This window comes from Poecile atricapillus, chromosome 27 (assembly GCF_030490865.1).
Source record: "Poecile atricapillus isolate bPoeAtr1 chromosome 27, bPoeAtr1.hap1, whole genome shotgun sequence".
Taxonomy (NCBI): Eukaryota; Metazoa; Chordata; class Aves; order Passeriformes; family Paridae; genus Poecile; species Poecile atricapillus.
This window is the reverse complement of record NC_081275.1, coordinates 4098508-4112115: the sequence shown is the minus strand read 5'-3', so window position 1 is coordinate 4112115 and position 13608 is coordinate 4098508. Positions and strand designations below refer to the sequence as shown.

Genomic DNA, 13608 nt, shown 5'->3' with positions numbered 1-13608 from the left:
GAGACAGAGACAGAGACAGAGACAGAGACAGAGACAGAGACGGAGACGGAGACGGAGACGGAGACGGAGACGGAGACGGAGACGGAGACGGAGACGGAGACAGAGGAGTCTCCTGCTCCCAGAGGAAATAGCAAGGACCCCAGACAGGGGAGAAAGCTGAGTGGGGAAGAAGGCCCTGCCCTCCCCAATGCCCGGCCCTGGCTGTGCAGCAGAGCTGGCCATTCCAGCTGGGGAGGTGAGGATTCCCCTGCGAGCTGAGCAGGAACAGCCCCTTGCCGTGAGTCAGGCCCCAGAGGCACGGAATGCTCCCAGTGCCAATGGCTCAGGGAGCCACGGCGGCTGCTGCTGGACCAGCGAGAAACCCAGAAGGAGCATTGCAGGCACTGCAAGGACAGCTCACGGCTCTGCCTGCTCCCGCCGCTGCTGCTTCCTCTGCTCCCCCAAAGAGGCGTTTCCAGCAGCTCGGCGATCTCGGGGCTGCGCCGTGCTCTCGGACTCTTCCTCACTCAGCAAACACGCAGCTCGCTCTCGCCATGCACCTCGCCTCTCTCATCCTCACCCTCTTCCTGGGCCAGCTCCTGGGTAAGTCCTGGCACTTCCCCAAGGCTTCTTCTTCTTCTTCCCCCCAGGAAACCCTCAACAGCCTTATCAGCACCATGTGGGGAAACAGGACTGAATAGAGGGAAAGGGCAGAGAAATATCGGCTCCCCTTTGTGGTTTTGCAAGTGTTTCCTCAAGAAAATCTTCAATTTGAAAAGGAAGAGGGAAAAGAGAGAAGAGAAACCAGAGATCGCTTTTCTGTCTTTTCTCTTTGCTCCTATCCATCTCCCTCTTCCTGGCTCCTCTGGACCTCCTGCAGTCACCTCAGGACATCTCAGCTGCTTCTGCAATCCCACTCTCCCCTCTTTCTAATGTGAATTCCCAGACGCTGTCAAACCTGCCCCAGGCAATTTTAAACTCTCATTTCACTGACATTAACAGGGTGTCCCGTTCTGCCTCCAGGCTCACACAGCTCTGCCACGGCTTCCAGTGCTCTCTGGGCTGGACACACAACCAGGGCTCCTTCTTTCCAACCTCACCATTGTGTCTACTCAGGGACTGAGGAGTCCTCAGAGGAGACAGGGATGACAAATCAGGATGAATCCTTTTTCTGTACCTCAGTGGCTAGTCAGATTTCTTGAGCACACAAAAGTCACTGTTTCCCGGTCCTAGGGGCACTAGAAGTAGGGACACAGTCAAGCTCTTGTCAGGATCCTCTTGTGTTGACAACTCTGAAATCCTGCCAAAAATCACTCTCGCCTGTCTGTCTGCATAGCTCAGGAATTCCCTGCAGGGAAGACAGCTTTGTCCTCCAGAGTTTCCCTCCCACTTCACCTTTCCTTTCTGTATCATTTCCACGTGGAGCTGCTGACCTTCACTTTCTTGCAGGCACCACAGGGCAGATCACGGTCACCCAGGACGATGGACAAGTCATGGTGAAGCAGGGACACCCCTTCCAGACCACCTGCAAATACCAGACCAGTTATTTTAATGCCTTGTTCTGGTACCAGCTGCGGAAAGGCCAAGCCCCACAGCTGCTCTCCTATCAAGCAGGCTCTGGCCCCAAGCACAGCGGCCGGATCACCACGCACCTCAACACCACGGGGAAATACAGTGTCCTGAAGGTGGAGGAAGTGCAGCTCTCTGACACTGCCTTGTACCTCTGTGCTGTGACAGACACCCCGGGGCAGGGAGCGTCCCCGGCTGTGCAACAACCCAGGGCAGGGAGGGACGGAGGGAGGGAGGGAGGGAGGGAGAGAGGGGAGGTGTCTGTGCAGGGCTGAGGCTGGGCAAGGGACGCTGCGCTCAGCCCAGGGCTCACCTGATGTTGCATCCCCACGGCTGTACAATGCTCTGATGGTTTTTCACCACGTCCATCCTAACAATAATTTGAGAAAGTGCTTTTGATTACTTTGACTCATCTCTGCATTGTGCAGTCCATAAGTAAAGTGAAGTATCCCCGGTGCATGCCTGGGACCTTGTCCTTGCACGCTCCAGTCCTGCTGCTCTTGGCCCCACATGGCCTCAGCAGAGCCCAGGGCTGGGTGTGTGTTCCTGCCTTGGGCGCTCCTGCAGCAGCCCACAGTCAGGGCAAGTGAAAGGTAAAAGTGCCTGGTTCACTAAGGCTCACATCACATCCATTTTCCTTTCAAGGGAAGAAAAGGGAAAGAGATAAAGAAAGTACAGATTGACACCTATGTGTCAGTAGACGATAAGGGACAAAAGGAGGGAGCTCAGAGCTCAACAGCCTCTAATTGATGGCCCTTTAGGAAACAGCAGCCCTGCCTGTGAATTGCCTCAGGCTGAGCTTTGTCACTGACAAGGGCTTAGAGATGATGACAGAGAGGAGATGGAATCCATAGGAATGGAGACACTGGCAGTGATGTATCTCTGGCATCAGCAAGAATGGTGGAAGGTTTCTCTTCTCAGCACAAATGCTGGGAGGAATCCTCATCTCCCTGTACGTGTCTGATCGTCTTCTCTCTGCTCTGAAGCTCAAGAAGGAAAAAGCTTTGAAGGAGCCCGTAGGAGGGAAAACATTCACATGGAAAATCTGTGACACGCTCAGGACCCCCCACTTCTCTAGAAACCTCCTAAACCATGGGGAGGTGCAACAGCTGCATGAGAATGTTCCTGTTACAACCAATATCATTACCATTGATATCACCAATTTTATTGGCAATAACAATCTGCCTCATTATTCATATCATTCTAGAAGCTTTTTGTGATAAACCCGTTTTATAGAAAACCAAAAGGACCAGGAAGGGATCATCCAATTTTACATGGAAAAGGGGCTTGGAGTAAGGGACCTAGAAGAGAGGCATTCATCCCCTGCAAATACACAAGGACAGGGGAGAAGAGACAGAGACGGAGACAGAGACAGAGACAGAGACAGAGACAGAGACAGAGACAGAGACAGAGACAGAGACAGAGACAGAGTCGGAGACGGAGACAGAGGAGTCTCCTGTTCCCAGAGGAAATAGCAAGGACCCCAGACAGGGGAGAAAGCTGAGTGGGGAAGAAGGCCCTGCCCTCCCCAATGCCCGGCCCTGGCTGTGCAGCAGAGCTGACCATTCCAGCTGGGGAGGTGAGGATTCCCCTGCGAGCTGAGCAGGAACAGCCCCTTGCCGTGAGTCAGGCCCCAGAGGCACGGAATGCTCCCAGTGCCAATGGCTCAGGGAGCCACGGCGGCTGCTGCTGGACCAGCGAGAAACCCAGAAGGAGCATTGCAGGCACTGCAAGGACAGCTCACGGCTCTGCCTGCTCCCGCCGCTGCTGCTTCCTCTGCTCCCCCAGAGAGGCGTTTCCAGCAGCTCGGCGATCTCGGGGCTGCGCCGTGCTCTCGGACTCTTCCTCACTCAGCAAACACGCAGCTCGCTCTCGCCATGCACCTCGCCTCTCTCATCCTCACCCTCTTCCTGGGCCAGCTCCTGGGTAAGTCCCGGCACTTCCCCAAGGCTTCTTCTTCTTCTTCCCCCCAGGAAACCCTCAACAGCCTTATCAGCACCATGTGGGGAAACAGGACTGAATAGAGGGAAAGGGCTGAGAAATATCGGCTCCCCTTTGTGGTTTTGCAAGTGTTTCCTCAACAAAATCTTCAATTTGAAAAGGAAGAGGGAAAAGAGAGAAGAGAAACCTGAGACCACTTTTCTGTCTTTTGTCTTTCCTCCTATCCATCTCCCTCTTCCTGGCTCCTCTGGACCTCCTCCAGTCACCTCAGGACATCTCAGCTGCTTCTGCAATCCCACTGTCCCCTCTTTCTAATGTGAATTCCCAGACGCTGTCAAACCTGCCCCAGGCATTTTTTAACACTCATTTCACTGACATTAACAGGGTGTCCCGTTCTGCCTCCAGGCTCACACAGCTCTGCCACGGCTTCCAGCGCTCCCTGGGCTGGACACACAACCAGGGCTCCTTCTTTCCAACCTCACCATTGTGTCTACTCAGGGACTGAGGAGTCCTTAGAGGAGACAGGGATGACAAAGCAGGATGAATCCTTTTTCTGTACCTCAGTGGCTAGTCAGATTTCTTGAGCACACAAAAGTCACTGTTTCCCGGTCCTAGGGGCACTAGAAGTAGGGACACAGCCCAGCTCTTGTCAGGATCCTCTTGTGTTGACAACTCTGAAATCCTGCCAAAAATCACTCTCGCCTGTCTGTCTGCATAGCTCAGGAATTCCCTGCAGGGAAGACAGCTTTGTCCTCCAGAGTTTCCCTCCCACTTCACCTTTCCTTTCTGTATCATTTCCACGTGGAGCTGCTGACCTTCACTTTCTTGCAGGCACCACAGGGCAGATCACGGTCACCCAGGACGATGGACAAGTCATGGTGAAGCAGGGACACCCCTTCCAGACCACCTGCAAATACCAGACCAGTGTTTTGAGGGGATTATTCTGGTACCAGCTGCGGAAAGGCCAAGCCCCACAGCTGCTCTCCTATCAAGCAGGCTCTGGCCCCAAGCACAGCGGCCGGATCACCACGCACCTCAACACCACGGGGAAATACAGTGTCCTGAAGGTGGAGGAAGTGCAGCTCTCTGACTCTGCCTTGTACCTCTGTGCTGTGACAGACACCCCGGGGCAGGGAGCGTCCCCGGCTGTGCAACAACCCAGGGCAGGGAGGGAGGGAGGGGAGGTGTCTGTGCAGGGCTGAGCCTGGGCAAGGGACGCTGCGCTCAGCCCAGGGCTCACCTGATATTGCATCCCCACGGCTGTACAATGCTCTGATGTTTTTCCACCACTTCCATCCTAGCAATTTTACGAGAAAGTGTTTCTGATTATTTTGACTGATCTCTGCATTGTGTAGTCTCAAAGTAAAGTGAAGTATCCGCTGTGCTTGCCTGGGACCTTGTCCTTGCACACTCCAGCCCGGCTGCTCTTGGCCCCACATGGCCTCAGCAGAGCCCAGGGCTGGGTGTGTGTTCCTGCCTTGGGCGCTCCTGCAGCAGCCCCGTTTGCAGGGACACGCGTGAAGCACAGATTTGGCTGTGGCTCCAGTGTGGGGAGCAGCGAGCTGTGTCTGTCCGGGTGTGTGTCCCTCATCGGGAGGGAATTTCCTGACCGAGCCAGGGAGCCTGAGCTCGGCTCTGGCCCTGCTCAGCACAGAGCAGCAGCGTCCCAGGCTCAGAAGGAGCCCGAGTGCAGCTGAGTGGGGCCGGCAGCTGCCCGCTCCACATGTGTGCAGGGCAGAGGCGCTGAAATGCAGCCCCTGCGTGCTGAGCCCTCCCTTTGCTGCCCCTCCAAAGCTCACGCTCGGCTCACGACGATCTCAGGCCCAACAAGGACGCTTTCAGTGCAGCTCGGCCGCTCGGCTGAACTCAGCACGAACAGCACGGCCGGGGCCCCAGCACGGCTCGCAGCCCCCCTGGCCTCGGCCCCAGGCGGGACACAGCCGCTCGCAGCAGCGCTGCACAGGGCAAAAGGAGCAGCTGTGCCTTGTGCGCACGGCCAGAGGCTCGGCAATGCTGCCGCCCGTGTGCTGCCAGCGGCGGAGCGGATCTGCTGCCCGTGCGCTGGCGCTGGGCTGTGCCATGGGACACAGCTGCCTCTTGGGCCCAGCCATGCCCCAATTGCTGGGGCGCTCCTTGGGCCGGGGCTCGCAGAGGCGGGAGCTGAGCCCGGCCGGGGCGGAGCTGGCGGCGGCCGACAGGAGGCGGCACGGCCGGAGCACAGAGCCGGGGCTCAGGGGCCAGCGAGGCTCGGCCGGCGGAGCGGCGGCATGCGGCGGGCTCGGGGCGCGGCGCTGGCCGCGCTGGCCGCGCTGCTGCTCGGTGCGCGGGGCTGGCGGCCGAGGGGCGGCCGGGTCAGCGGGAAACCTCAAACCCGCTCCAGACCAAGATTCATCTCTCACATTCCTCTTCCTTTTCCCTTATTATTTACCCTCTGTTCCCACCTCTGCCTTCCCCCTTTCTTCCCTTCGTAAAGTCATTGCTTCCCACTTTGTCTGTTTTACTCTATGTCGGTATCCATCCATCCATCCATCCATCCATCCATCCATCCATCCATCCATCCATCCATCCACATATTTCCCTCAGGCAGTGTATTTTTTAAATTGCGCTCTCATTTTTCCTCTAAAGTTCCTGCAGAAATTCTTGACCTCGAACACTCTCAGTGAAATAATCTCCCCATCCTTTATCAGAACGTCTCCCAGTTACCTCTGATCTCTCTTCCTCGCTCTAATCCACCTGCCTGATATTTTCTGCTAAAGAAAACGGATTGTTATTTTCTCCCGAACAGCAGCTGTGGCCAGATCCCAGGTTCAGCAGGAGCCGTCGCTGGAGACCACCGAGGGCACCGGCATCAACATCACCTGCTCACATCCCAAAATCCAGACCAACGAATGGATCTCCTGGTACCGTCAGCTGCCGGGCCGCGGACCCGAACTCGTCGCATTCACTATTAAAGAGTCCAAGGATGTGCCGGCCATTGCGGGTCGTCTGTGGGTGTCGGCAGATCGGCGCTCGAGCGCGCTGTGGCTCGGTTGGCCCCGGCGCGGGGACGCGGCCGTGTATTACTGCGCGCTGGGCGCACGGGCAGAGGGGCCGGGGCTGCGGCCGGGCACGAACCGCCGCGGGCGGGGCCGGGGGCACAGCGCCGGCCGCGGCCAGCAGGGGGCGCTGCCCCGAGCCCGCCGGGCCCCGCGCGGCTCCGCAGCTCCTTGGTGTGCCCCGAGCCCGCCCGCAGCGACCCCGCACAGCCCCGCACGGGCCCGGACACACGCCTGCCGCCTGCCCCCTAAGCTTACACACTCGCCTGGACACACGCCTGCCGCCTGCCCCCTAAGCTTACACACTCGCCTGGACACACGCCTGCCGCCTGCCCCCTAAGCTTACACACTCGCCTGGACACACGCCTGCCGCCTGCCCCCTAAGCTTACACACTCGCCTGGACACACGCCTGCCGCCTGCCCCCTAAGCTTACACACTCGCCACGCTCGGCCCCGCTTCTCCTCTCGCCCTCTGCAGCCTCTGCCATCGCCTCTCGCCCTCCGATCACGCCTCCTGCTGCTGCTCCCAGACTGCTCGGCAAAGCAAGGAGCTGCTCCTTGACAGCATCGCTGCTGGCACCTCACAAAGCAGCTGCACTCACAGGCACACAGAGCCTCCTTCATCGAATGCTGTCACCTCGGCAGGCCATGGCATGAGAGGGATTTGCAGCCGGGCTTTCGGAGGTGACAAACGAATCTCCATCATCTCAGTCCCACCAGAAACCTCTATCTTCCATCCTGCAAGGTGCACAAGAAGCAGCACATTCTCACAAGGATGCCTAAGGCAGATGTCCTTTCAATTCCACCCGAGCCTGCAATTCACTGCTCTACACTTTCTTCTCATCCTCACCTGTCCACAAACACCCTTGGATGTGCATTCAGCATCTCCCTGAATCAGTAGAACATCTGGGAGGGAAAACAATAAATCGGTTGGAGTGGCAGAGCACGTCTGACCATCTGAGGTCTCTGTCACAGCCACCTTCCAGCTGAAACTGATTGGTCCCTTTCCCTTCACGTTAGCAACCTCTCAGCTATATTGAAATGGAGATGCCAGGATTTAGCAATGCTGCAAGTGTTTGAGGTAGACACTTGGAAAAGTGAGTTCCACATGAGGTTTTCCTCCACAGAATTGCTCTAGAGACCCCAGTTCTCTTTGGAGGACAGGAGCCTTTCAGCATCTTCAGGAATTCATTGCACTGAGCCAGTTCAGCAGAGACCACAGTCAGGGCATGTGAAAGCTACAAGTGCCTGGTTCTCTAAGGTCACATCACGTCCATTTTCTTATCCAAGGGGAGAACAGGGAAAAGGGAAAGTGATAAACAAAGCACACAATGCCATCAATATGACAGTAGCTGATAAGGGACAAAAGGAGGGAGCTCAGAGCTCAACAGCCTCTAATTGATGGCCCTTTAGGAAACAGCAGGTGTGCCTATGAATTGCCTCAGGCTGAGCTTTGTCACTGACGAGGGCTTAGAGATGATGACAGAGAGGAGATGGAATCCATAGGAATGGAGACACTGGCAGTGATGTGTCTCTGGCATCAGCCAGGATAGTGGAAGGTTTCTCTTCTCAGCACAAATGCTGGGAGGAATCCTCATCTCCCTGTACGTGTCTGATCGTCTTCTCTCTGCTCTGAAGCTCAAGAAGGAAAAAGCTTTGAAGGAGCCCGAAGGAGGGTAAACATTCACATGGAAAATCTGTGACACCCTCAGGACCCCCCTCTTCTCTCGAAACCTCCTTCGAAACCATGGGGAGGGTGCAACAGCTGCGTGAGAATGTTCCTGTTACAACCAATATCATTACCATTGATATTACCAATTATATTATCAATAAGAAAATGTGTAATTATTCATATCATTCTAGAAGGTTTTTGTGATAAACCCGTTTTAGAGAAAACCAAAATGACCAGGAATGAATCATTCCATTCGACATGGAAAAGGCGCTTGGAGTAAGGGACCTGGGAGAGAAGCATTTATCCCCTGCAGATACACAAGGACAGGGGAGAAGAGACAGAGGCAGAGGCAGAGGCAGAGACAGAGACAGAGACAGAGACAGAGACAGAGACGTCTCCTGTTCCCAGAGGAAATAGCAAGGACCCCAGACAGGGGAGAAAGCTGAGTGGGGAAGAAGGCCCTGCCCTCCCCAATGCCCGGCCCTGGCTGTGCAGCAGAGCTGGCCATTCCAGCTGGGGAGGTGAGGATTCCCCTGCGAGCTGAGCAGGAACAGCCCCTTGCCGTGAGTCAGGCCCCAGAGGCACGGAATGCTCCCAGTGCCAATGGCTCAGGGAGCCACGGCGGCTGCTGCTGGACCAGCGAGAAACCCAGAAGGAGCATTGCAGGCACTGCAAGGACAGCTCACGGCTCTGCCTGCTCCCGCCGCTGCTGCTTCCTCTGCTCCCCCAGAGAGGCGTTTCCAGCAGCTCGGCGATCTCGGGGCTGCGCCGTGCTCTCGGACTCTTCCTCACTCAGCAAACACGCAGCTCGCTCTCGCCATGCACCTCGCCTCTCTCATCCTCACCCTCTTCCTGGGACAGCTCCTGGGTAAGTCCTGGCACTTCCCCAAGGCTTCTTCTTCTTCTTCCCCCTAGGAAACCCTCAACAGCCTTATCTGGACCATGTGGGGAAACAGGACTGAATAGAGGGAAAGGGCTGAGGAATATCGGGTCCTCTTTGTGGTTTTGCAAGTGTTTCCTCAAGAAAATCTTCAATTTGAAAAGGAAGAGGGAAAAGAGAGAAGAGAAACCTGAGACCGCTTTTCTGTCTTTTCTCTGTCCTCCTATCCATCTCCCTCTTCCTGGCTCTTCTGACCCTCCTGCAGTCACCTCAGGACATCTCAGCTGCTTCTGCAATCCCACTGTCCCCCCTTTCTAATGTGAATTCCCAGGTCCTGTCAAACTTGCCCCAGGCATTTTTTAGCTCTCATTTCACTGACATTGACAGGGTGTCCCGTTCTGCCTCCAGGCTCACACAGCTCTGCCACGGCTTCAAGAGCTCTCTGGGCTGGACACACAACCAGGGCTCCTTCTTTATAACCTCACCATTGTGTCGACTCAGGGACTGAGGAGTCCTCAGAGGAGACAGGGATGACAAAGCAGGATGAATCCTTTTTCTGTACCTCAATGGCTACTCAGACTTCTTGAGCACACAAAAGTCACTGTTTCCCGGTCCTAGGGGCACTAGAAGTAGGAGTAGGGACACAGCCCATCTCTTGTCAGGATCCTCTTGTGTTGACAGCTCTGAAATCCTGCCCAAAATCACTCCTGCCTGTCTGTCTGCATAGCTCAGGAACTCCCTGAAGAGAAGACAGCTTTTTCCTCCAGAGTTTCCCTCCCACTTCACCTTTCCTTTCTGTATCATTTCCACGTGGAGCTGCTGACCTTCACTTTCTTGCAGGCACCACAGGGCAGATCACGGTCACCCAGGACGATGGACAAGTCATGGTGAAGAAGGGACACCCCTTCCAGACCACCTGCAAATACCAGACCAGTTATTTTAATGCCTTGCTCTGGTACCAGCTGCGGAAAGGCCAAGCCCCACAGCTGCTCTCCTATCAAGCAGGCTCTGGCCCCAAGCACAGTGGCCGGATCACCACGCACCTCAACACCACGGGGAAATACAGTGTCCTGAAGGTGGAGGAAGTGCAGCTCTCTGACACTGCCTTGTACCTCTGTGCTGTGACAGACACCCCGGGGCAGGGAGCGTCCCCGGCTGTGCAACAACCCAGGGCAGGGAGGGAGGGAGGGAGGGAGGGAGGGAGGGAGGGAGGTAGGGGAGGTGTCTGTACAGGGCTGAGGCTGGGCAAGGGACACTGGGCTCAGCCCAGGGCTCACCTGATGTTGCATCCTCACGCCTGTACAATGCTCTGATGGTTTTGCACCACGTCCATCCTAGGAGTTTTTGAGAAAGTGTTTCTGATTATTTTGACTCATCTCTGCATTGTGCAGTCTCGAAGTCAAGAAAAATATCCCCCGTGCTTGCCTGGGACCTTGTCCTTGCACACTCCAGCCCTGCTGCTCTTGGCCCCACATGGCCTCAGCAGAGCCCAGGGCTGGGTGTGTGTTCCTGCCTTGGGCGTTCCTGCAGCAGCCCCGTTTGCAGGGACACGCGTGAAGCACAGATTTGGCTGTGGCTCCAGTGTGGGGAGCAGCGAGCTGTGTCTGTCCGGGTGTGTGTCCCTCATCGGGAGGGAATTTCCTGACCGGGCCAGGGAGCCTGAGCTCGGCTCTGGCCCTGCTCAGCACAGAGCAGCAGCGTCCCAGGCTCAGAAGGAGCCCGAGTGCAGCTGAGTGGGGCCGGCAGCTGCCCGCTCCACATGTGTGCAGGGCAGAGGCGCTGAAATGCAGCCCCTGCGTGCTGAGCCCTCCCTTTGCTGCCCCTGCAAAGCTCCCGCTCGGCTCACGCCGATCTCAGGCCCAACAAGGACGCTTTCAGTGCAGCTCGGCCGCTCGGCTGAACTCAGCACGAACAGCACGGCCGGGGCCCCAGCACGGCTCGCAGCCCCCCTGGCCTCGGCCCCAGGCGGGACACAGCCGCTCGCAGCAGCGCTGCACAGGGCAAAAGGAGCAGCTGTGCCTTGTGCGCACGGCCAGAGGCTCGGCAATGCTGCCGCCCGTGTGCTGCCAGCGGCGGAGCGGATCTGCTGCCCGTGCGCTGGCGCTGGGCTGTGCCATGGGACACAGCTGCCTCTTGGGCCCGGCCATGCCCCAATTGCTGCGGCGCTCCTTGGGCCGGGGCTCGCAGAGGCGGGGACTGAGCCCGGCCGGGGCGGAGCTGGCGGCGGCCGACAGGAGGCGGCACGGCCGGAGCACAGAGCCGGGGCTCAGGGGCCAGCGAGGCTCGGCCGGCGGAGCGGCGGCATGCGGCGGGCTCGGGGCGCGGTGCTGGCCGCGCTGGCCGCGCTGCTGCTCGGTGCGCGGGGCTGGCGGCCGAGGGGCGGCCGGGTCAGCGGGAAACCTCAAACCCGCTCCAGACCAAGATTCATCTCTTCCATTCCTGTTCCTTTTCCCTTATTATTTACCCTCTGTTCCCTCCTCTGCCACCCGATTTTCTTCCTTTCGTAAGGTCATTGCTTTCCACTTTCTCTATTTTACTTTATGTCGGTATCCATCCATCCATCCATCCATCCATCCATCCATCCATCCATCCACCCACCCACCCACCCATCTCCCTCAGGCAGTGTATTTTTTAAATTTCGCTCTGATTTTTCCTCTAAACGTTCTGCATAGATTCTTGTCCTCAAACACTCTCAGTGAAATAATCTCCCCATCCTTTATCAGAACGTCTCCCAGTTACCTCTGCTCTGTCTTTGTCCCTCATATTCCCCTGCTTGATATTTTCCCCTAAACAAAACGGATTGTTCTTTTCTCCCGAACAGCGACTGTGGCCAGAGCCCAGGTTGAGCAGGAGCCGTCGCTGGAGACCATCGAGGGCACCGGCATCAACATCACCTGCTCACATCCCAAAATCCAGACCAGCGATTGGATCTCCTGGTACCGTCAGCTGCCGGGCCGAGGACCAGAACTCCTCGCACTCACAATGAAAGAATCCAAGGATGTGCCGGCCATTGCGGGTCGTCTGTGGGTGTCGGCAGATCGGCGCTCGAGCGCGCTGTGGCTCGGTTGGCCCCGGCGCGGGGACGCGGCCGTGTATTACTGCGCGCTGGGCGCACGGGCAGAGGGGCCGGGGCTGCGGCCGGGCACGAACCGCCGCGGGCGGGGCCGGGCGGGGCCGGGGGCACAGCGCCGGCCGCGGCCAGCAGGGGGCGCTGCCCCGAGCCCGCCGGGCCCCGCGCGGCTCCGCAGCTCCTTGGTGTGCCCCGAGCCCGCCCGCAGCGACCCCGCACAGCCCCGCACGGGCCCGGACACACGCCTGCCGCCTGCCCCCTAAGCTTACACACTCGCCTGGACACACGCCTGCCGCCTGCCCCCTAAGCTTACACACTCGCCTGGACACACGCCTGCCGCCTGCCCCCTAAGCTTACACACTCGCCTGGACACACGTCTGCCGCCTGCCCCCTAAGCTTACACACTCGCCTGGACACACGCCTGCCGCCTGCCCCCTAAACTTACACACTCGCCACACAAGGCCCGGCTTCCCCTCTCGCCCTCTGCAGCCTCTGCCATCGCCTCTTGCCCTCCGCCCACGCTTCCTGCTGCTGCTCTCAGTCTGCTCGGCAAAGCAAGGAGCTGCTCCTTGACAGCATCGCTGCTGGCACCTCACAAAGCAGCTGCACTCACAGGCACACAGAGCCTCGTTCATCGAATGCTGTCACCTCCGCAGGCTATGGCATGAGAGGGATTTGCAGCCGGGCTTTCAGAGGTGACAAAGGAATCTCCATCATCTCGCTCCCGCCAGAAACCTCTCTCTTTCATCCTACAAGGTGCACAAGAAGCAGCACATTCTCCCAGGGATGCCTAAGGCAGATGTCCTTTCAATTCCACCCGAGGCTGCAATTCACTGCTCTACACTTTCTTCTCATCCTCACCTGTCCACAAACACCCTTGGATGTGCATTCAGCATCTCCCTGAAACAGTAGAACATCTGGGAGGGAAAAAAATAAATCGCTTGGAGTGGCAGAGCACGTCTGACCATCTGAGGTCTCGGTCACAGTCACCTTCCAGCTGAAACTGATTGGTCCCATTCCCTTCACGTTAGCAACCTCTCAGCTATATTGAAATGGAGATGCCAGGATTTAGCAATGCTGCAAGTCTTTGAGGTAGACACTTGGAAAAGTGAGTTCCACATGAAGTTTTCCTTCACAGAATTGCTCTAGAGACCCCAGTTCTCTTTGGGGGACAGGAGCCTTTCAGCATCTTCAGGAACTCATTGCACTGAGCCAGTTCAGCAGAGACCACAGTCAGGGCATGTGAAAGCTACAAGTGCCTGGTTCTCTAAGGTCACATCACGTCCATTTTCTTATCCAAGGGGAGAACAGGGAAAAGGGAAAGTGATAAACAAAGCACACAATGACATCAATATGACAGTAGCTGATAAGGGACAAAAGGAGGGAGCTCAGAGCTCAACAGCCTCTAATTGATGGCCCTTTAGGAAACAGCAGCCCTGCCTGTGAATTGCCTCAGGCTGAG

At 57.2% G+C, this 13608-nt stretch overlaps 1 protein-coding gene and 4 gene segments (V, D, J or C); all 5 read left to right on the top strand.

Moving 5' to 3' along the window:
- The first annotated feature begins 501 nt into the window (after positions 1–501).
- LOC131588724 (T cell receptor alpha variable 1-2-like) lies at positions 502–1983 on the top strand. The segment is given in 3 exon segments: positions 502–582; positions 1429–1747; positions 1977–1983. Coding segments are annotated over 3 exon segments (375 nt in total).
- Positions 1984–3146: 1163 nt separating this feature from the next.
- Positions 3147–5353, top strand: LOC131588723 (T-cell receptor alpha chain V region 2B4-like). The segment is given in 3 exon segments: positions 3147–3474; positions 4321–4639; positions 5284–5353. Coding segments are annotated over 3 exon segments (669 nt in total).
- Positions 5354–5483: 130 nt separating this feature from the next.
- LOC131588722 (uncharacterized) lies at positions 5484–6864 on the top strand. Its single transcript, XM_058857645.1, has 2 exons — positions 5484–5808; positions 6275–6864. The coding sequence occupies exons 1-2, from the start codon at positions 5757–5759 to the stop codon at positions 6862–6864; spliced, it is 642 nt and encodes a 213-aa protein (XP_058713628.1). The 5' UTR covers positions 5484–5756.
- A 2151-nt stretch (positions 6865–9015) lies between these two features.
- On the top strand, positions 9016–10809 carry LOC131588721 (T cell receptor alpha variable 1-2-like). The segment is given in 3 exon segments: positions 9016–9064; positions 9917–10152; positions 10762–10809. Coding segments are annotated over 3 exon segments (333 nt in total).
- Positions 10810–11379: 570 nt separating this feature from the next.
- On the top strand, positions 11380–12409 carry LOC131588719 (T cell receptor alpha variable 4-like). The segment is given in 2 exon segments: positions 11380–11431; positions 11898–12409. Coding segments are annotated over 2 exon segments (564 nt in total).
- The last annotated feature ends 1199 nt before the right edge of the window (positions 12410–13608 follow it).

Excerpts from the sequence above, each read along its gene's own strand:
- LOC131588722 (XM_058857645.1), top strand. The coding sequence starts at position 5,757 with ATGCGGCGGGCTCGGGGCGCGGCGCTGGCCGCGCTGGCCGCGCTGCTG. Across the intron at positions 5,809-6,274 it reads GCTGGCCGCGCTGCTGCTCG|CAGCTGTGGCCAGATCCCAG; the intron begins GTGCGCGGGGCT and ends TCTCCCGAACAG.